Here is a 21,398-nt window from a genome sequence, read left to right as displayed (position 1 = left end):
AGCAAGTTGGCTTTTTGGATGTAAAGCAAAGGCGTAGCAAAGTAAGGTGGGGAGAGGAGAGCGTTGAGATTAGACCCACACATCCTAAAGTTTCTCCTGAGAAATTAATAACTATCACTCAAAATGAGGACAAGCCAGTAATGGGCCACTGGTTTGCATTCATTTTGTTCTGTTATCTAATTGGATCAGGAAGATTTAAGGAAGGGAGGGGAGGGATGCTTGAGGAGGGGTGGCTGCTCACTGGAAGAGTGGGGCGGGAAGTCACTCAGGAGGTCAGGGCTCCTGGTGTTTCCACTCCTGCAGCTGTGCCACAGCCCTCAGTGAGGTGTACTTGCTTGTGATGAATTTGGTAAGTGGTTGTTGGAGAGACTGAGGGGGAAATCTGGGGAGAGAGGGTCTCACCTATAAAAGTAAGTAGCGACTGAAGGCAGTAAGTTAGGCCAGTTTCTAAAAATGGGAGAGACTGTTGACAGTTCAGATCCGTGAGGAGGAAGCCGCCAGCCCAGATGCCTTGGTGCCTCCGACCCAGAGAGCTGAGAAGTGCGAGCTAACCTGCTGAACCTGTCAAGGAAAGGCGGTTTTGGAAACATAGCTTTGGTATGAACCTGTGAAGAAATGACTTCCATAGGGAGGAGATCCGGGATGTTGTATGTAGCTCTGGAGAATTGGCTGGTATTTCTAGTTTTCCTATCATACTTCGGTACTGATTTCATGGCTTTTGATTTTTTTTTTTTTTAAGCGTCTTTAGTGTTTTATTATATGAAGAAGTTGAACTGTGTTGGGCTGCTTTGAAGGTTTGTTCCAGGTAGTCAGTGGTAACTAACCTGTTCTCTTGAGAGGAGGTAGCCAGCCTGATGGTCTGTCGGTTCCCCTCTCCTCTGTGCTTTAGCGCCCAGGCCTTCCTTGCTTTTGGTTCATCCTCTGTGATTTTTTTGTTGTAGGATCAGGCCTTGCTGAGCAAAGCTGTGCAGTGTCTCAACACATCCAGCAAAGAAGGCAAGGATTTGGACCCTGAGGTCTTCCAGAGGCTGGTGATCACAGCTCGCTCCATTGCCATCATGCGCCCTAATAACCTTGTCCACTTTACGGAGTCAAAGCTGCCCCAGATGGAAACAGGTGAACTTGGCCTGTATGGCCGTGGTCCTGAAATCTGCTTGCTACACCACCTTCTTTACTCTCTCATCTTCTTCTTGTTCTCACTGGCTTCTGACTGACATCATGCTCTGAGACAGAGATTTTACTCTCTTGTCTTTATATCTTGAAGGGCTTTTGACATTAAAATTGTATCGTTCTAAGTAAATACTGTTTCCAGTACTTACTCCTTGGATTGCTCTTGAGTTTATTTAGTGCTCTGGACGTCAGATATAATCTGTCTCCGAATTTACTACTTCTTTAAGATCTTCAGGGTAAAGTTAAGCTTGTGCCCTGGTTGCTTGAAAGTAATAGGATCATGTCTTTTGCTTTCGTGCTGTATTTCGTGCCAGTATTTTATTAATATCTGTAGCCTTTCTCAGTGCTTGATTCTATTTCCTCCTCTCTCCTCACATTGGCTGGGTACCAAACCTGCTTTGCTTTCATCAAATAGAGCTTATTGATGCCTTTACAGTTCTGTTATTTACATATTTCCATATGCTGTCATCATCCTGTTCCTCCTCTAATACTATAATTCACGAATCATTCTAGAAAATTGCAGATGTTCCCCTAGCTTTTAGAAGTTGAACAGTTGCACCTGAGATATCTGAATCTGCTGTAAGCTCCTGAATGCTCCCCTTCTACTTAATTCTAACATACAATGTTTTCTGTGATATTCCTTTCCCAGACTGTTTTTTTCCTAGATGTGCCTGCTGGAGTCTAGGGATAGTTGGCATATTGACTGGGGCCCCACTTGAAACTCCCTCCCCAGGCAAGCTTCCTTGACCTGAGTTAACCTTAAAACAAATTAAATTCCATCTTAGATTTACCATCGTTAATAATTTTTTTTTCTCCTGCTTAGAAGGAGCGGATGAGGGGAGAGAACCTCAGAAACAGTTGGAGGGAGACTGCTGTAGTTTCATCACCCAGCTGGTGAACCACTTCTGGAAACTCCATGCATCCAAACCCAAGAATGCCTTCTTGGCACCTGCCTGCCTGCCAGGTATCATGTTAAAAGGGATACTTGATAGTGAAGCCTGATGTAAGTTTTTTCTTGGAACAGATTGAACTCTTCACCTTTAGCCTTCATCATCTGTCTCTTCCAGAGTGGATATTTAGTGAATATTTAGGAAACAGAAGCCTGTGAGATCAATGTTCCTGATAGAGGAATTTAGCAGTGTAGCAGAGAAGTAGGACTTTCTTGTATCTCTCATGTCGGATTGAATACTTCACATAAAGAAGTGTGTGCGTGCGTGTGTTCTTAGTGGTGTTTATAATTGTTTTTAAAAAAGTCTTTGAGGGGACTACCCTGGTGGCGCAGTAGTTAAGAATCCGCCTGCTAGTGCAGGGGGCATGGGTTTGATCCCTGGTCCGGGAAGATCCCACATGCTACGGAGCAACTAAGCCCGTGCGCCACAACTACTGAGCCTGTGCTCTAGAGCCCATGAGCCACAACTACTGAGCCCGTGTGCCTCAACTACTGAAGCCCGCGCACCTAGAGAGCATGCTTCGCAAGAAGAGAAGCCACCGCAATGAGAAGCCCACTCGCCGCAACTAGAGAAAGCCCGCACGCAGCAACAAGGACCCAGTGCAGCCATAAACAAACAAATAAGTGAATTTATTTATTTAAAACAAAACCCAAAAAACATCATACTAGAGAATTATTTTATTTCTAAGCTACTGCTGCCTTTGGTATCTAACTTTTCACAGTAAGGTTTTTAGGTGGAAGAGTAATAAGGTTCTGAATAGCAATCTAGAAAAGTAGAAGGACCCCTATTACTCATTTGTGTTTGGACATTGCTTGGGCAGTAAACCCAAAAGGCCTGTTAGGGTCATCTTTATCACCTAAGGTTTGGAGATAGTAGGGAACATTCAGACTCTGCTCAGCTCTTCACATTTCTCTGTCCTGTCTCTTGATATCCATAGAGAGTAGACGCCTATTTATTTCTGTGGTGCAGGATATTTGGAAAGGCTTTTGGAGACAGTTTGGGAGATTTAGGAGACTATTAATAAAACAAATCACAAACGATGCCTACAGTCTACATTCTACGTGTGTGTGTTGTTTTGCTGTGTGTGCTTGTCATTTTCTTGTTAGCTTGACCTTTACGTGGGCATAAGAATTTGTACTTTTGTCTTTGACTGTCAAGTAGTTAGAAGTTTTTTCACCATCTATTTCTCCCCTTTAGGCCTAACTCATATTGAAGCTACCGTTAATGCTCTGGTAGACATTATCCATGGCTACTGTACCTGTGAGCTGGACTGTATTAATACAGCATCCAAGATATACATGCAGATGCTACTGTGTCCTGTACGTATCATTACAACCCCAGATATTCCTTATCTGGGAATGTCTGGAAAAAATTTTTTTTATAAGTTTGCTAATTAATGAAATAAAACAGACTTAAAGGAGAGTGTAATGGGAATTAAGAATTTTACATATCAGTAAAACCTTTAACATCTTACTCATTCCATGGAAAGAAAGGTTTGAAAAGGGAATGGACTTGGTTTGTTTTATTCAGTGCTGAGTCCCCGGGGAATATGCTGATGGTTGCTTCATAGTTAATGCTAAGTAAGTATTAATTAAATGAGTACCTGAAGGAACATCATCAAGATCTATTTCCAGTGACTCTGGCATAGAAGCTAGTGTTGGAAGTACTGATTTTATAACAGAGCTAAGTGAGCCTGATCATCTGATGAAAAGCCAAAATCAATTTGTAGACAGCCAAAGGGACTTCAGGGCCAAATGACCTGCCAGTCTATTACCAGGAACTAAGATACAAGAATGTAGCATATGGGGCTTCTCTATGCTAGGTCAGGGAAATGGGCTTAACTGCTGAACTGATTCAGCAGGTTGCAGGTGAGAGCAGGCAGATCTTCCACATGCATGTGATTGTCCAAGAAAGGAAAGTGTTTATAGGCAGTTTCATGAATAATATTAAAACCTAAGAATGATGGTTTCCTTTCAACCTCAGGATCCTGCTGTGAGCTTCTCTTGTAAACAAGCTCTAATTCGAGTCCTAAGGCCGAGGAACAAGCGGAGACATGTGACGTTGCCCTCCTCCCCTCGAAGCAACACTCCAATGGGTAATGTGAGGTCTGGGTTTATGCTTGTGCAAGTGTGGCGGGGGGAGAAGGGAAATAAAGCACTAGGACGTGCTGCTCATGTTGACCAAGGCCCTGGAGACTTCTGGTTATGTATCCATTGTTTTACGCCGCCTTGTTCCATGAAGAATTGAAGGTGGTGTATAAAAAACGCATAGTAAGTAGAATAAAAAGAAGGAACATCAAGGCCAGAGGAAAATAAAGGTACAGTAGTAAAATCAAGCCAAGAACATAAAACCTACATCACAAAGTCCTACGTGGTTGTTAAGTGAAGATCTTATTTTTGGCTGAAAGCTTCCCAAAAGCCAAAGTGAAAATAAAATGAGAACAGTTCAAAAATCACAGTGACTAAAGAAAAAACCCACCATTTTTCAGGAAATGAAAAATTTCCCCGCATGAAAGCTCTTACATTAAGGGTCCATTTTGTTGCCTAATGGGTAGTATCTTCAGGGGACTTACCTACAATAAGATTGACAGTAAATTTCACAAGAGATTTCCCTCTTGATACACTTGGATGCAAGTCAAGGACATAGCATTTAACATTTTAGGAAAAGCAGTTCTACCAATTGTCTAAATCTTAGCAGTAGTATATTGTGTAACTCTGGTTACTTGGTTTAGCTCAGAAATTAAACTTCCAATGAAAGTCACATACATAGTTTAAAATTTTAGTTTAGTCACGTGATAAAGAGTAAAAAGAAATATTTGAAATTAACTTACTGATAATTCCAATATATCAAAAATATTATTTCAACACATAATTAATATAAAAAATTATTAGTAAAATATTTTCCATTCTTAAAAATTTTTTTTGCACTGTCTTAAAAATCTAGTGCGGGGCGGTGGGTGGGAGGGAGGTCCAGGAAGGAGGGGATGTAGGTATACATACAGCCGATGCACTTCATTGTACAGCAGAGACTAACAACATTGTAAAGCAATTGTACTCCAATAATAAAAAAAATCTAGTGCATGCTATATACGCTAACATCACATCTCCATGTGGACTAGCCACATTGTAACTAGTGGCTGTGGCTACTGTGTGGTCTGGTGCAGGTTTAGAGGAGCGCATGCAGCTTCACGACCTTCAGACAACCTTCCTTGAGTATCATTCATCTTAAGCTTTTGATGAGTCAGGCAACAGTTTGTGCATCTTTTCTCTGTGGAGAAGCTAGAGTCCGGATAGCTTATGTTTCCAGTTAAGGTCATGTCCACATACTTTTTCAGCCCATTGAGTGGAAGGCAAGGTCTCCATCCTTTTCTGATAATTAGGAGTCTAACCTGGGCTTCTCCCTTTTTAGAAGGCTTTTCCCCTTCATAGAGAAGCTGGTCCGGGTAGGACCTGTAGTGCTGTGCTGAAAGAACCAGCTTTTATTCGATGGTTTCACATCACAATTGGTTCTTCTCTTAATGATTATGTAGTGTGAAAATCTCACTGACCCAGTTGTTTTGGGGGAAAAAAAGTAAGATAACACTCCAAGGTGCCATGACAGATAATAGAGAAACATCTCAATTGTATTATTTTCCCTGTCTTGTCCAGGTCTCTTGAGGGTTGGCACAAGTTCATGGGACCTGCTGGTCTTAGATTTTTCTGCTTTATGGAATCCAAGCGTTTTTGTTTTTGTTTTCCTTCATCAGCTGGAAAAGACTTCTCCTAAGTGGAGCAGGCTGTCACTGCCAGCCCCACCTTCTCAGATCCTGCTAGGTCCAGGAAGCAGGAGAACAAGGCCAGGCACGGCTCCCTGGAATTTATCTCTAAAGCACAGGGCACTAGCTGGTAGCTTGCTTGTCTTGGTTTTTGTTTGCTATGTAATAGCTTATCTTACCACACGCCGAGGGAGGAAAGAGCAAGCACCTTCAGGTGACTGGGGTTTCTTTGACTCAGGAGACAAGGATGATGATGACGATGATGACGCAGATGAGAAAATGCAGTCGTCAGGGATCCCGAATGGTGGTCACATCCGTCAGGAAAGCCAGGAACAGAGTGAGGTGGACCATGGAGATTTTGAGATGGTGGTGAGTCTCTGGCAGCAGGAGAGGGGAGGAGGCGCCTCAGAACTCTCTTCTAGCTCTTATTCAGTGGACTTCCACAAGCTGCCGTTTACCACGGGACACTGACAGAGCTTTCTCTCTGCAGTCTGAGTCGATGGTCCTGGAGACAGCTGAAAATGTCAACAATGGCAACCCCTCTCCCCTGGAGGCCCTGCTGGCAGGCGCAGAGGGCTTCCCCCCCATGCTGGACATCCCGCCTGATGCAGATGACGAGACCATGGTTGAACTAGCCATTGCCCTGAGCCTGCAGCAGGACCAGCAAGGTAGAAGGCAATGCCAGGAACACAGTGGCCCGTTGGCCTTGCACAGGAAAGAGGGTTTGGCAGTTACTGATATCCAGCTGACTTAGCTCGTCCCCAGATTTGGGGAGAGGTTGATCTGGGTGAGAGCTGTTCAGAGATACAGGTGGAGAGTGAGAGGGATCACAGTGGGATTTTTAGTCTGGGAGCCAATCTCATAGTTTCTGTTAGTTTGGTCTTTTGGATTGTTTCCTCCCAAATCTGTTAGATTCCTCCAGCCTGTGTCCTGCCTGAGCTGAAGGAAGGCTTCCACCATCTCTGTAACTAAATTTGGTGGGTGGACAGCAATGGCTGTTGAGTAACTTCCTCTAGGCCAAAGGGGGTCACACGCTGGTGAGTTTAGACTCCTGAGGGCAGCAGGTGGCCAAGCGGCGCTGTGGATGGGGTCTGGAGGGGATGCTGTGCTCACTCTCCACTTGTTTCCCAGGCAGCAGCAGCAGTGCCCTGGGCCTGCAGAGCCTGGGGCTGTCCGGCCAGGCACCCAGCTCTTCCTCTCTGGACGCAGGAACCCTCTCTGACACCACAGCATCAGGTAACTGTCCACAGCAAGGAGCGCGGCTCAGGGCCCCAGGACCCTCAGGCCTCGTTTCCAACGCTGTGAGAGTGTAATGGGCAGCTGCTTTGACAGGCCATCCTGGACTTCCTGCTTGTGCCTTTGCTTTAGAAATGCGGGTGTGGAAGGCATAGTGATGCAGCTTGGCAAAGGCATTCATGGCTCTGCTTCCCTACACTTTGCATGCTGCCTGGCTTCAGCTAATTCCCCAAGGAAAGGCCAAGAGAACAGCTTGCAGGTTGATCGGCTTTAGAGCTTAAATCACAGCTTTCAGGGTTCTTCACCAGAGTTCTAACATTTTAGACAGTTTCAAAAGGGAGACAAGAAATGGAGCTCAAACCTTTTAACTTTTTTCTCTTCATCTGCAAATAAAAGTGAACCTACAAGAAGCTGAGTTACACTTCAGGTCAGCGTGGGATCTGAGCTTGGTGGGTAGGGTCTTTATGGACAATTCAAATGCATAGGAAATCTTCAGACCTCATTTTGTGTGTACTTTCAATCACTTTTCCTAATCTGATAAAAAAAAAATATGTCCTGAGCGGAGAGTTGGACCAAATAGAGGAGGATGGAACATCTGAACAATCTACTGGAAAATCAGCCCCTGAGTAATTTAAGGGTTGATTGAGAGTTTTCAGACAGATGTGTCCCTCTATTTGTTTCTTTTTTTTTTCCTTTGTTTTTTTGTTTTGGGCGTTTTATCTTGGACAGAGAAGAAAGGGAGAAACTGGCTGTCCCCTCTCGCCTGCTGTCATGGCTTGTTGCTTTCCTTAGGTCTCTTCAGTTGCTGTCATTTCAGGCTTGGGGGTCACTGTTGTGCTGTGCCAGTTATGTTCCTACCGTGCTCTGTGGCTGTCTTGGCTCTTCTCCCCCGTGTATCTCATCCAGCATTTTCCTCCTGTCTCAGCTCAGCCCTGATCCTGGATGCTGTGGCTGTCTCTGGGGAATTTCCTTGCTTCGTTATTAGCATCTGATGAGGATGATTAGGAAGTTTGAAATTTCCGAATGAGCTCCCCTCTGGACCATCTGATTAAAAAAACAGACAGGGTTGATTTGAGAGCTCATGATAAGTGATTTCCTAGCATAAGCATAAATTGATGGCAAAACAAATCTCATGAAAATTCAGAATCTATGCTTTTGAATGGTAATGGCTATTTTCCAATCTCAGCAGGTGTCAGTAACACCTAGACTATGGTGACCGTGAAGCATGTTAGCTAGAAAACTGAGTGTCCACGTCACAGATTCTTCTTGAATCTCTGCACTGTTTTACTTGCACTGTGATGTAACAGCGAAGGAAATGCCCAGTGAACTGGGTTTTCACTTCTGTCTAAGTACTGTTTGCAATGCACCATGTATAGTGTTTGTTCCTGTTAGTGATTAACCAGCAAAGCAAATCCTTCCCTTTTTTCTTTGACAACAGGATGTATAAACTGCATTGTGTCTTCTGCACTATGTAGTTTGATGCTTTTGCCCCGAAGAGGGGTTTTTACCTGTAACAGCTCTCGTTACTCTCTCAGCTCCAGCCTCAGACGACGAGGGCAGCACAGCAGCAACTGATGGTTCCACCCTTCGGACCTCCCCTGCTGACCACGGTGGTAGTGTGGGCTCGGAGAGCGGGGGAAGTGCAGTGGACTCAGTGGCTGGCGAGCACAGTGGTAATGTGGCTGGAGGTCCTGATATCCTTGGGCAGAGAGGGTGGGGACAAAATAGAAATCCCTGCCTGGGCCCTAGGATTGGTTTCAGCAAGGGGAAGTTTAATTATCTGTTAGTGGAAGACAGAAATGACATACATAATCCCAAATCATGATTAATTGAAAACAATTATGGTATGACTTTGAAATCAGTCCTACGGTGGTTTTTGCTGCTTCTGTTGGGGAAGAGATTTTGGGCAGTCCCATTGTTAATGATCTGGTATATTAATATAGCAGGCCATCTGTACTAACTGGTGGGGGTTGGGATTCTAGAATGAGGAAGCATGACAAGCCATTTTGGTTTGATCTCAAAAATCAGTCTCTGCTTAATAATTGGATATGAAAATTTTTTGTGGAAGAGATATAGAGTAGCTGATAATTTTGAGATTCCCAAATCAGTATATGTTTCTTCTGGAGTATGAGATGGAAATTTATCCACAGTTGAGATTAATTGTTCTTGTGGGTGGATCTTCTGTTCTTTGGGTACCCAGAAGAGTCATTTAGTCATTTAGTCCTGTGGGACCGAAATCGTGAATTCAATCCTTATTGACCTTCACACAGAAGAAAAAAATTTTCTAAAGCTACCAGTCAGGTAATTGCTGACTTCAGAATGCACTGGATTCCACTGTGCTTTGGGAGTTGATTTGCACTTTTTAAACCATTTCCCTCTAGTATCTGGCCGGAGCAGTGCTTATGGTGATGCCACAGCAGAGGGGCATCCGGCTGGACCAGGAAGTGTCAGTTCAAGCACTGGCGCCATCAGCACCACCACCGGACATCAGGAAGGAGATGGCTCCGAGGGAGAAGGAGAAGGGGAAGGGGAAGGAGATGTCCACGCTAGCAACAGGTCAGGAGCTGGCCACTTGCACTCAAGAGGCTTTCCTAGGGGAGAATGTTTCAGGAATAGGATGATGGATCAGTTGCAGGAGGTGGAGTGGTGATAACAGTTTATTTCTTTTGAAATGTAAAGGTAATAGACTCGTGAAACAGTGTAAAAACCTTAAGAAGTGTTCTAGGTCTGTCTTCTGGTCCTAATTAGAATTTCATCAAATCAACTGCAGAGAGAATAGAAAGTGGTTCTTCGCGTAGGGCCCCCCTATATCCCTTAGTAAAGGGATTGTCGTAAAAACACGTATCCTCCTCAGTCAAATCTTTCTTGTTTCATCATTAACCATACACTCATTTTGTAGCATTCTCTTTATAAGTGACACTGTTCTGGACTCAAAAGTGATAGTGATTAAGTAAATACTAGAAATAACTGCTTGTTCAGCATGTTTATTAGGTAATAGAGAGATCAAACAGCAAATACAAGTTTATGACTAGAAATACCAGTGGTGGGGCATTTGGCATACTGAAAGTAATCCATAAAGTCCTAATCCAGGCCCCTGAAGAAATTCTGGTGGTGTTTGGTACTGGATTGGTGGAGGAATGTTAATGTTAAACCAAGAGGTGACTAGAGAAATAGAAGAGGAGGAAGGAAAGAAACCTAAGAATATACTCGTGATACAATGTTTGTTAAATTTGGTGAGGCCCATAGTTATTGCATTAGTGCAGAAATCAGTATTTTGAACTGAATGATTTCTATCAGAAAAAGAGGTAACTGAACAGTCAGGGATCGGAGACATTTGGGGAGAGCATCAGTGAGTGTTTCCTCTATTCCCTGTGTCTTTCCACTTAAACTCTTGCAGCATCCCTTTGGGGAAGATGACCTCTGGCTCAGTTAACTGATGATATTTTGATGGGATTTGTTTCTTAACTGCTTAACCTAAAAGGCATTTTCTACTTAATCTTTTTTTTTCCTCTTCATGTGATTTCTAGGTTAATTCCATGTGTTCAGATAATGTGATCTTTGTGATTTTTGGTTCCTTGAAGTTTATTTTTCAAAATATTTTTAATCCAGTCTATCTTTGCTTTTTAATTGGAATAGTTAAGTTCGTTTATAACTAATGTTAATTACTGATATAGTTGAATTTATTTTGTGCTTCTTATTTGTTCTGCTTGTTTCTGTGTTTCTTTTTCTTTGTAGCCCTCTTGTGGGTTGATTTGCTCTTTTCTCATTCCCCCCTGCCCCAACTTTGCAAGTTTGGAGGTCGTTCACTCTGTTTCCAGTCTTTTAGTAGTTATACTAATCACTTCAACATGCATACTTAACCAAAACTAAAGTTAACTAAGAGCTATATCTTCTTTCTGAATGAGTACCTTAGAATACTTTGCTCATTCTTATCAATTTAAGCAATTATATTTGTGTTTTCAGAAAAGTCTTTTTAAAGCTTTCAAGATATTATTGCTCTTTTATATAATTTACGTAGTCAGTGTCTGTTCAGATTTGCTCACATGTTTACCACTTTCTATGCCCATGTTTTCTTTGTGCATCTCAGACCTTCCATCTAGGATCATTTCCTTCCTGAAGTATGTCATTTAGATTTTCCTTTAGGGGAGGTCCCCTGGTTTCAAAATCTCAGGTTTTGTTAGTCTGGAAATGTCTTTATTTAACTTACATTTTGTGGATGTATTTTTGATGGGTATACAATTTTGTGTTGATGGTTTTATCCTCCCAGAATTGAAAATGGTATCCATTGTTATTGCCAATGAGATGTCACCTGCTGTTACAATTATTGCTTCTTTGAAAACAATGTCTTTACTGCTGCTTTTAAGGTCTTTATCTTGTCACTGTTATTTGTAGTTTTACTAGGATAGGTTTAGGATGGATTTCTTTACATTTGTTCTGCTTGAATGTTTGGGTTAGTGTCTTTTATTAATTCTAGAAACTTCTCATTCATTAATCTCATTCAAATATCTCATTCATTAATCTCATTGGGCATTGCTTCTGCCTCATTTTCTGTTATTTCTCTTTCTGGGACTTCAGTAGATGTTAGACCATCATATTCTCTTCATGTATCTTAATATCTCTTTTCTTTCTTTTTTAAATTCCTCTGCTTAGTTATTTATAGTTTCCTAAGATTTATTTGAGTGACATCAGAAAACATCAAATACATAGTTATAGGTTTGGAAGATATATAACACTTCTACACTGAAAACTATAAAAGCTAATTGAGAGGAATGAAAGAAGATCTAAATAGATGAAGGGATATACCATGTTATGGATTGAAAGACTCATTATTATAAAGATAACAATTGTCTTAACAGTGATACAGGTTCAGTATAATCCCAGTCACAAATCTTAGCTGGCTTTATATATGTGTCAAAACTGACAAGCTGATCCTGACATTTATTTGGAAGAGCAAGGGACTAGGATTAGCTAAGGCAATATAGAAGAAAACCCACAAAATTAGAGGACCACACAACTGTAGCTTATAAAGCTGTGCTCAGTAAGACAGTGGGATACTGGTGCAAGGATAGACAAAATAGATTAACGAAACAGACTAGGGTTCAGAAACAGATTCACACATACATAGTCACCTGATTCATGACACGGATGAGACTTCTGTACAGTGGAAGAAAGATGGTCTTTTCAATCAATGGCAATAGGTTGGTTGGAAATTAATATGGAATAAAATGAGTCTTGACCTGATCATACACAAAAATCAGTTGCTATGGATTTAAACACAAAAGGTAACACCGTACTGATTTTAGAAGACAAAATATCTTCATAACTTAGGGTGGGCAAAGATTTCTTAAATAGGACACAAAAAGTGTTAACCAAAAGGAAAAAGATACATAGATTAGACTATATTTCAGCAGCTGATTCTTTTTTTCCTCCTTTTGTCTCAGCGTCAGGATTTGAGTCAGCTAATTTTTTTTGCAGACTCCTGGATGGGGAAAAAGTGGTACGGGGGGAAGTGGTATATTTGTTTACTTTTAAACTCAGGGTGTAGCCTTCTGTGTTTTTTTTATGAGATTCTCTTAGAAGACCCTCCTCACTTGGGGCAGATTCTAGGCGTCTTTTCCTAGTCCAGACGCCTTGTAAGGTCCTAGCACCCTGATGTACAAGTTGCCTTTAGAGCATCATAGCCTCAAGTTTTCGGATGCCCTGAAATCAGTCTCAGGGCTCTGCTAACCCCTCTGGATTTCTGTCTTCACTCATTTCCTGGCCTAATAATTTCTTGATTGCTGGTGAGCTCATTATTGCTTTTATTTTGACCTTGTATTCTGTGATCTTTCTAAATTCACTTAAATTCTAATTATCGGTTTTGATAATTAGATTAATCCTAATTATGGGTTTGGTAATTAGATTAATTCTTACCACAGGTTCTGCATGAACAATCTTGTCTCTTGTAAATAATGACATTCAACTTTCTTCCCTTCAATCTTTACACTTTTTAACTGTTTTCTCTTGTCTTATTGTATTGGGTAGGAGAGAAGTAGTGATGGTGGAAATCCTTACCTCATTCCCAGACACAGGAGGAAAGGTTTCCTATTTTATCATGAAGTGTGATGTTAACTAGAAGGTTTTCTAGGATATTCTTTTTATTTATTTATTTATTTAATTTTATTTTTTGTGTGTGTGTGTGGTACGCGGGCCTCTCACTGTTGTGACCTCTCCCGTTGCGGAGCACAGGCTCCGGACGCGCAGGCTCAGCGGCCATGGCTCACGGGCCCAGCCGCTCCGCGGCATGTGGGATCTTCCCAGACCGGGGCACGAACCCATGTCCCCTGCATCGGCAGGCGGACTCTCAACCACTGCACCACCAGGGAAGCCCTCCTAGGATATTCTTTATCAAATTAAGTTCTGTTAGTAGTTTGCTGGGAGATATTTTATCTTGGATTGGTTTCTGAAGCTTTCCAGTTGCTTTTGTGGCGCTTAGTTGATTATATGTTTTTCTCCTTTATTCTGTTTAAGGTTGTAAATTACAGTAATTGATATTTTCCATTATCAAACCAACCTTCTGGGGACACCTGATCGTGATGTCTTACCCTTTGCATCACTGGGTTTGATTTGCTGATATTTTATTTAGGCCTGTAATTTTTCTTCTTTGAAGTGTTTTTGTCAGGTATCGGTGTTCATGTTATTCTGGCCTCATAAAGTAAGTGAGGACATGTTTCCCATTTCTCTGTTCTCTACAAGAGTTTGTGTAATATTGGTTTTATTTCGTCTGAATTCTTGGAAAAATTTAGCTGTGAAGTCACCTGGGTCTCTAAGGGAAGACTTTCAACTATAGATTCATTCTTTAAATGACACAGAATTATTACTGTTTCTTCACGTGTCAATTTTGGTATGTTGTGCTTTTCAAGGAATTCATTCATTTTACTGGCATAGAGTTGTTCATAATATACCTTATCATCCTTTTAATGTCTTTAGGATTTGTAGTGGTATACCTTTTTTCATTTCTAGTATGGGTAACAAATATTTTTCCCCAAAAAAGTCAGTCTTGCTAGAAGTTATCAACTTTATTTACAAAGAACCAACATTTGGCTTTGATTTTCTCTGTTGTATGCCTACTTTCTGTTTCATTTCCACTCTTGATTATTTACTTTCTCTTCTTACTAACTTTTTTGTTTTAGTATCTTAATTTTTGGCGGGGGGGGGGATAATTTTCTGGGGTTTTTTTTAGCGTTGTAAGATGGAAGGTTAAATCATTGATTTTAAACCTTTCTTTTTCAATACATATTTGAAGCTATATATTTCTCTCTAAAATTCCCTTTAACATTGCTTTGGCTGGAGCTCACATATTTTTATACGTTGTATTTTCATTGCTGTTCAGCTCAAAATGTTTTCTAAATTCTTTTGTAATTTAGTCTTTGGCCCATGGGCTATTTAGAAATATGTTGCCAAATTTCCAAACATTTGGGGATTTTCTAATTATTTTTCTATTATTGATTGACAGTTTAATTTACTGTGGTTGGGGAACATACTATGTGATTTCGATCCTTTGAAATTTCTTGAGACTCATTATTTCGAAAATGTTGTTATATCTTTTAGAATTTTCATTTGTTTTTAGCTGGAGGGTCAATTTAGGTAACCTAGCCATATTGCTAATGAAATTCTCTAAAGTTGTTTTAAGTTAACTGTATTTTTCAGGAATAAGTTCGTTAAAGAATTGTTAAGTAACTTATTGTTTTAAATAATAGAATAACTGAATTGGTTTTACTTTGTCACGAGGAGGGAATTGTAGCTTTGGTACACTGTTTACTTTTTTTGTTAAGTGGCAAGAGTACTAGTGTCTTAAGAGTTTGAAAAGTCAGTAATCTGGCATGATCTTGGTCCAGATCCAGACTCTACTCATTATGTTGGCTCTTTCCTTTCTGTATATATTCACATGCACGTTCTCCAAATCTGAGGATTTTAATCCATCTCAGAACTTGTTATGTTTTATCCTAAAAGTATTAAGCTGCTGCTGTCATCTCACCTTTCATCACTTGTACCTTATCTGTTCCTGAGCAATTTTATTCATTTGTAGTCCTCACACAGCTGGTCTAATTATTGAAGATGCATGCCTGGGCTTTTGTGTATTACTGTATTCTGAAGGTTGTTTAGCTCATTCCTTCAAGTTCTTTTTAGAACAATTGTCATTTATTATTCAAGACTCTATTTTCATTCAGACTTTTATTATACTGAAAATATTCTGGATACCTGCTAGGATATGGAATGCATGAAAATCACACTTAAAAAATATGAAGGCATGTGGTTTCTTACACACGTAAAGTAAAATGAAGCAAAATGGTTTATTAATTTTGAGAGTGAATCCATGAATTGATTTAGCAAATGCACTGTTAATCTGTGTAAGATTGTGTTAGGTGAGACTGCCAGCCCACTTGTTGACAAGACCCTAATTAATTTTCATATTGGTCCTCTTGAATCAGCATATTCACTAGCGATACAGAAACACACATTTGTTATACTACAGAAGCCCAGCTGTATATCTGCAGATGAAGAAGGCTAGGTAGTGGCCAACTGCATATATGGGAGAACTCACGGTTCTAGTATTGATGCTGAGATTGAATTTTATACTAGCAAAAATGATGACTAAGCTGTGAGAGGGCAAAGCAGTGACTGGCCTTCCTAAGGACTTGGGAAGCAAGAAAAAAGGGCTAGGTCACTATACAATTGGATGATGTAAAATTTGTAGACAGGAGAATTCCAGAAAATAATGCCTGGAGGCAGAATAGGGCCATGTGTTGAGAAAAGCCATAAAGCTTACTGTTGAAGGTTTGGTTTGAATAGTGAGAACAGCTAGGACCTGGTTGCTTGAGAAATATTTTAACTTTCCTGTAGTAAGTTTTCAGTACCATCAGTTGTATCTTGGAATAGTTTTGCTCCACTTTAACAGAGTGAGATTTTTCCTTCTATGTTGCTGGTACACCAAAGGCATGTCTTAACAGTTTTTTTTTTTTTTTTTTTTTTTTAATGCTAGGATTGTTCCTAAGAAGTAGCTTCCTTATTTACGTCAGTGGCAGGAGGAAAGAACCGTATTCAGCTGGTTAGTGTTTGTGTATTAGCTCATGTTTCATGTATTTTCCCTGGTCTTTTAGGCTGCACATGGTCCGTCTGATGCTGTTGGAGAGACTACTGCAAACTTTGCCCCAGTTACGAAGTGTTGGAGGTGTCCGGGCCATTCCATACATGCAGGTATCCCTCAGTTCACTTGCGTCTGTCACATCAGAGTTGGACCATCCTTAAGCATGCTCACAGCTCTCCTTCTGAGGCTCTGTAAGACTTGGTTTGGTATTAGCTCATAGAATAATGGATGTGATTTTGAATTGCAAGTTATAGCCCTTCATTTTATAGATGAGAAGGCCGAGGATCAGAGAATGAAATTAAAAATTTTCTACAGCCATCCAGCTAGTTATTGACAGAGCCAGGAACAAGTCTGCTCCAGAGATTCTTAGTGTCTAGTAACTCTTTTTTTTTTTTTTTTTTTTTTTTTTTGCGGTACGCGGGCCTCTCACTGTTGTGGCCTCTCCTGTTGCGGAGCACAGGCTCCGGACGCGCAGGCTCAGCGGCCATGGCTCACGGGCCCAGCAGCTCCGCGGCACGTGGGATCTTCCCGGACCGGGGCACGAACCTATGTCCCCTGCATTGGCAGGCGGACTCTCAACCACTGCACCACCAGGAAGGCCCTAGTAACTCTTTATTAATATTAGTAGTAGAGTGTCGTCTGATAGCTGTTCTCCCACTAGCTGCCTTCGTCTTAGGCAAAATTGTTCTTTAATTAGAATACCACAGTGCCATTTCTTAAGCCACTTTGGTTGGATATAGTATAGTGTAGGCTAGTCAATTAGTTTTGCAGAACATTTTCTGTGATACCAAGGGTAGCATATGCCATAATTTGACTCTTCTGACTCTGGACACTTCAACTTTGGTTACCTTAGGACTTAGAGAACCTTTTCATGGATTATTGTTATGATTGACAGGGCAGTCAGGAAGACTGGGATTTCTTCTGAAACACCTTGTGTTTAGAATTGTTGTTCTTTAGGGAATTGGCTTTCATGTTTTATCTCTCTGTTGACGTCCAGGTCATTCTGATGCTTACTACAGATCTGGATGGAGAAGATGAGAAAGACAAGGGGGCCCTGGACAACCTGCTCTCCCAGCTTATTGCTGAACTGGGCATGGATAAGAAGGTGAAATTTGAGAGTCATACTGTGTGAGAGGCAGGGATTGGCTGAGATCAGTTTTCAGTTTTTCATTCCTCTCTTAGAGGAACTTCACCTAGTTTCAAGGGGTGACCCTCCACTGCGGGCTCCAATTGTGTTGATTCATCAGAAACGTTTTTAGTGCCTGCTTTGGCCCTGGCATACTTTTGGCTCTGGCTATAAATGAGGAACAAGACCAAGTCCCTGCCCTCATAGACCTTTTGTAGCTCCACAGGGTGAAAACAACGAACTGGTTGTTTGTATCTTAACATGGCTTCCTAGGTGTATCAGACTCTAGATCATCCACATATAGACCACAGGTACATTGGAGCTTGTTTTGTCTCTGAGTCCAAGTGAGGCAATCTTGTTGAGAGGACGCCTCAAGGTTAAAGTAAGTGTGGTCTTCTGGGCTCCGCCTCTGTCCCCAGGACGTCTCCAAGAAGAACGAACGCAGTGCCCTGAATGAGGTCCACCTGGTGGTGATGAGACTCCTGAGTGTCTTCATGTCCAGGACCAAATCCGGATCCAAGTCTTCCATATGCGAGGTATCTTGCTTTGGGCTAATGGGTGTGGGGAAAGGAAAGAGGATTGTCTGGTTGGCACTCGGACAGTGGGCAGAGGCCTCTGTTAGAGCCAGGCCATTGTCGCTTGAGAGCAGTAACATTCTAAGCTGCCACTGCTCAGGGGCAGAGCATCTACCTTTCTCGGGGTCCCTTCCAAGCTCTACTCTTTTCCAACAATCCCTCCACTGGGGGCGGTTAAAGCGTTTGGAAGTTCCATTATTGAAAAGCAGGAGACTGTTCTGCAAGGCGCAGAGTGGCTAAGAGGATTCCCCTCCTGTATGCTGCTATAAGGTATGGTAATAGAGCAGAGAGAAAGCAGTGGAGTGTGGTGGAAAGGAGATTAACACAAAGCAGAGAAGGTAGAAATGGGGCTGAACTGCATCCAATCTTAATGAGCTTCTGAGCTGTGTGGGTGGCTGGGGCTTGCCAGGCTCTCCTAATGGTTTTATTTACAGTAGCTTTTCTCCCGCTTTTCTGTTCATGTGATCACTCACCCCATCTCCTTTGGAAGCTGGTTCTATGGAAAGAGCCCCTACTAGGAGGGTGAGGCTGCAAAGAAGTGCCTATAGTGGAAAGTTTTCTCTCTTTTTAACATAAATGGGCTTCTTCTCTAGCTGCCCAAGGAGAAAGAGAAAGCTCTTCCCTGCAGGTGGAAGGGTTATCTAATCCTGGCCTCCTTGGCCTCTGGCACATATGTGTAGGGAGATTAGATTTGGGAACTGGTGTTCCTTTGTTTTCTCTTACCATGCTGCTGTTCAGAAGAGTGGGGGAAATGTTTGAGTTAGTCGGGAAAGGTTTTTTTTTTTTTTTGCGGTATGCGGGCCTCTCACTGTTGCGGCCTCTCCCGTTGAGGAGCACAGGCTCCGGACGCGCAGGCTCAGCGGCCATGGCTCACGGGCCCAGCCGCTCTGTGGCATGTGGGATCCTCCCGGACCGGGGCACAAACCCATGTCCCCTGCATCGGCAGGCGGACTCTCAACCAATGTGCCACCAGGGAAGCCCCTAGTCGGGAAACTTTTAACTCAAGAGACTGACTCCCTCAGTTCCATGACAGCTTCTCCTAAGGCTGTTATGAGTGCGTTTCCTACCCCCAACACTCAGCTAATGCCATACTGTTCTACAGGCCATTCTTAGCTTCTCCCTGGTTTTTCCCCAGTCATCTTCCCTCATCTCCAGTGCCACAGCAGCAGCCCTGCTGAGCTCTGGCGCTGTGGACTACTGCCTGCACGTGCTCAAGTCCCTGCTGGAGTACTGGAAGAGCCAGCAGAACGATGAGGAACCCGTGGCTACCAGCCAGCTGCTGAAACCACATACTACGTCATCCCCACCCGACATGAGCCCATTCTTCCTCCGCCAGTATGTGAAGGTGAGGTCCTTCCCCGGGCAGTGAACCACTCCTGTCCCTCATCTAGGGCACTGTCCTCTTCAGTCTCAGTGAGTAGCGCTGAAGGAGCCGAGGATGTCACATACTTCCCCTGCTGTTACAGGATGCCCTAGTTTGGAAGATGGGCTTTCTGGTCAGGTGAGTCTGGGAACATGTCCCTCGGGAACAAGTGTTCCCACTTACCAGCCATGAAGCTTGGAGAAGTTCTATCTAACCTTAGTAAGCCTCAGTTGGCACACCTGGAAAATGAGCATACACATAGTATCTGCTTTATAGAGTTGTTGTGAGCATTGGATGAGGTGATGTTTGTAAAGCGCAGTGCCTAGCACATAGTAGTGCTCAATAAATGTTAATTATTATTACCATTTCTGTTCCATTGGAGGAGTCCACGTAGTGGCGCAAGATGGCCTGGGGTAGCTGTGCTGCTTATTGCATACTCAGGACTGCTTCGAATAGTATGGGAGTATAACAGGGCACAAATTGTGAATCTGGTCATGTCCTTCTCTTTGTATAACCTTCTAGTGGTTTTCCATAACTTTTCAGCCAAAAAGTTCTTTGCCGATCCAGCTATCTACTTAACTCTCTACTTTATCAACTGTAACACCCCTGCATGCAGCCCTGCTAATCTCTGTGTCTCTCCCAGCGTACATGCTGTCCCTTCAGAAATTTTTTCCTCTCCTTCTGCATCCCTTCCTTCCCCTGTCTAGTTAACTCCTAGCCCTTCTTCAAGACCCAGCTCAAGTATTGGATCTTTCCCCAGAACACACTTTTCTGCTGTCTGAGCGAGATGGCCTTTCCCTGGGTCCCAGAGCACCCTGTGCACACATGTGGAGTCTTCCCCTCCAGACTATCAGCAAAGACCATATTTTATGTCTCTTCACACGCCCAGTGCCTGACATAGATCTGATAAACAGCTGGTGATTGAATATGTGGGAGACATGCCCCCAGACTCTCACAGTCTCTTCCTGGGGACCACACAGGTTGTAGGATAGCTGTTGTTTCCGTTGTCCTCAATCTCTCGGTACCCCTGCCTCTGTGTGTGGGCCCAGGATCTCGACTGAGTTTAGTGATCTTTGACACCCCCTTGGTTACACGAATGTTTCTTGTTGTCATGGAAAGCTTTGGTTCTAGGGAAAGGAATATATCTCATAGAAAGTCAGAAATCCTTCTCCATTACTGTTTTTTCAATTTTTTCCTATTCTAATTTTTGTGTAAGCAGAGTAAAATCAATCCAGTGTCAAAAACCAGAGTGAAATGTTAGAACTTTAAAGAGCAGTGAGATCTGCCTCCACAATAAGCTTTGCATGTAATGAAATTGCCCCCGGGAGCCTGGGGTCTTCCTGGGTTTGTAAACTGAACTATCAGTCGGTGAAGGCTCCAGCTTTGAAAGGTGCCATTTACCATCTCCAGCGTGAGGTTCTCCTAGTGAGCAATAGACCAGCCTTTTTCCTAACTGCGGTCAGGAAATTGTCAATCACAGGTTCTTATACAAATGTTCTTCTCCCAGGGCCATGCTGCTGATGTGTTTGAGGCCTATACTCAGCTTCTCACAGAGATGGTACTGAGGCTGCCATACCAGATCAAAAAGATCGCTGACACCAATTCTCGAATCCCACCTCCTGTCTTCGATCATTCGTGGTTTTACTTTCTCTCAGAGGTAAGTGAAGGTCCCGGTCGAGGAGAGGACACACCGGCTGTGACTGCCTTTGTGGCTCCCTTGCATCCTAAGCATCATGTGGTATTTCCCCCAGCAGAGTCCCTCCCACCATTTAGGTCTTGCCCCTCCAGAGTGTACTATGTGGTGAAACTGTGGAAGATGTGTGTCAGAGCAAGCATCCACTTCAGTGTTTGGTTCTCTACACTTACCTTCGCCCACATGTGGTGATAATGGACAAGTTTAATAGTTTGGACTCTGCCTGGAAAACAGAAAGTATACTAGTTAAATGAACTGAGAGATTTTAATATAGAGAATTGGTTAAGCAGCCACTGAAGAACCGCAAAGATAAAAAGGGAACGTTGTGGTAACACAGGGGTAGTAGCCGCAAGCAGCAGCAGCAGCAGCCCCCTGAGTGCAGAGGAGAGCCCGGCGGAGCTGAG

General features: G+C 42.6%; 1 protein-coding gene across 2 annotated transcripts in view; it reads left to right on the top strand.

Moving 5' to 3' along the window:
• UBR4 (ubiquitin protein ligase E3 component n-recognin 4) overlaps positions 1 to 21,398 on the top strand; it is a 126,741-nt gene that overhangs the window by 56,741 nt on the left and 48,602 nt on the right. The window contains exons 52-65 of one of the 2 annotated variants that reach the window (XM_060015371.1): positions 942 to 1,116; positions 1,994 to 2,134; positions 3,318 to 3,439; positions 4,104 to 4,215; positions 6,113 to 6,243; positions 6,365 to 6,542; positions 7,006 to 7,110; positions 8,652 to 8,783; positions 9,492 to 9,666; positions 16,251 to 16,347; positions 17,235 to 17,342; positions 17,783 to 17,899; positions 19,074 to 19,283; positions 20,809 to 20,958. In XM_060015371.1, the coding sequence (XP_059871354.1) occupies positions 942 to 1,116; positions 1,994 to 2,134; positions 3,318 to 3,439; positions 4,104 to 4,215; positions 6,113 to 6,243; positions 6,365 to 6,542; positions 7,006 to 7,110; positions 8,652 to 8,783; positions 9,492 to 9,666; positions 16,251 to 16,347; positions 17,235 to 17,342; positions 17,783 to 17,899; positions 19,074 to 19,283; positions 20,809 to 20,958 (1,953 nt within the window). Of the gene's footprint in view, positions 1 to 941; positions 1,117 to 1,993; positions 2,135 to 3,317; positions 3,440 to 4,103; positions 4,216 to 6,112; positions 6,244 to 6,364; positions 6,543 to 7,005; positions 7,111 to 8,645; positions 8,784 to 9,491; positions 9,667 to 16,250; positions 16,348 to 17,234; positions 17,343 to 17,782; positions 17,900 to 19,073; positions 19,284 to 20,808; positions 20,959 to 21,398 lie in introns of both variants that reach the window. The other variant, XM_060015365.1, reaches the window with a different exon arrangement.

Source organism: Delphinus delphis, chromosome 1 (assembly GCF_949987515.2).
Source record: "Delphinus delphis chromosome 1, mDelDel1.2, whole genome shotgun sequence".
Taxonomy (NCBI): domain Eukaryota; kingdom Metazoa; phylum Chordata; class Mammalia; order Artiodactyla; family Delphinidae; genus Delphinus; species Delphinus delphis.
The sequence above is the reverse complement of the archived record's forward strand: the minus strand, read 5'-3'. Positions and strand labels throughout refer to the sequence as shown.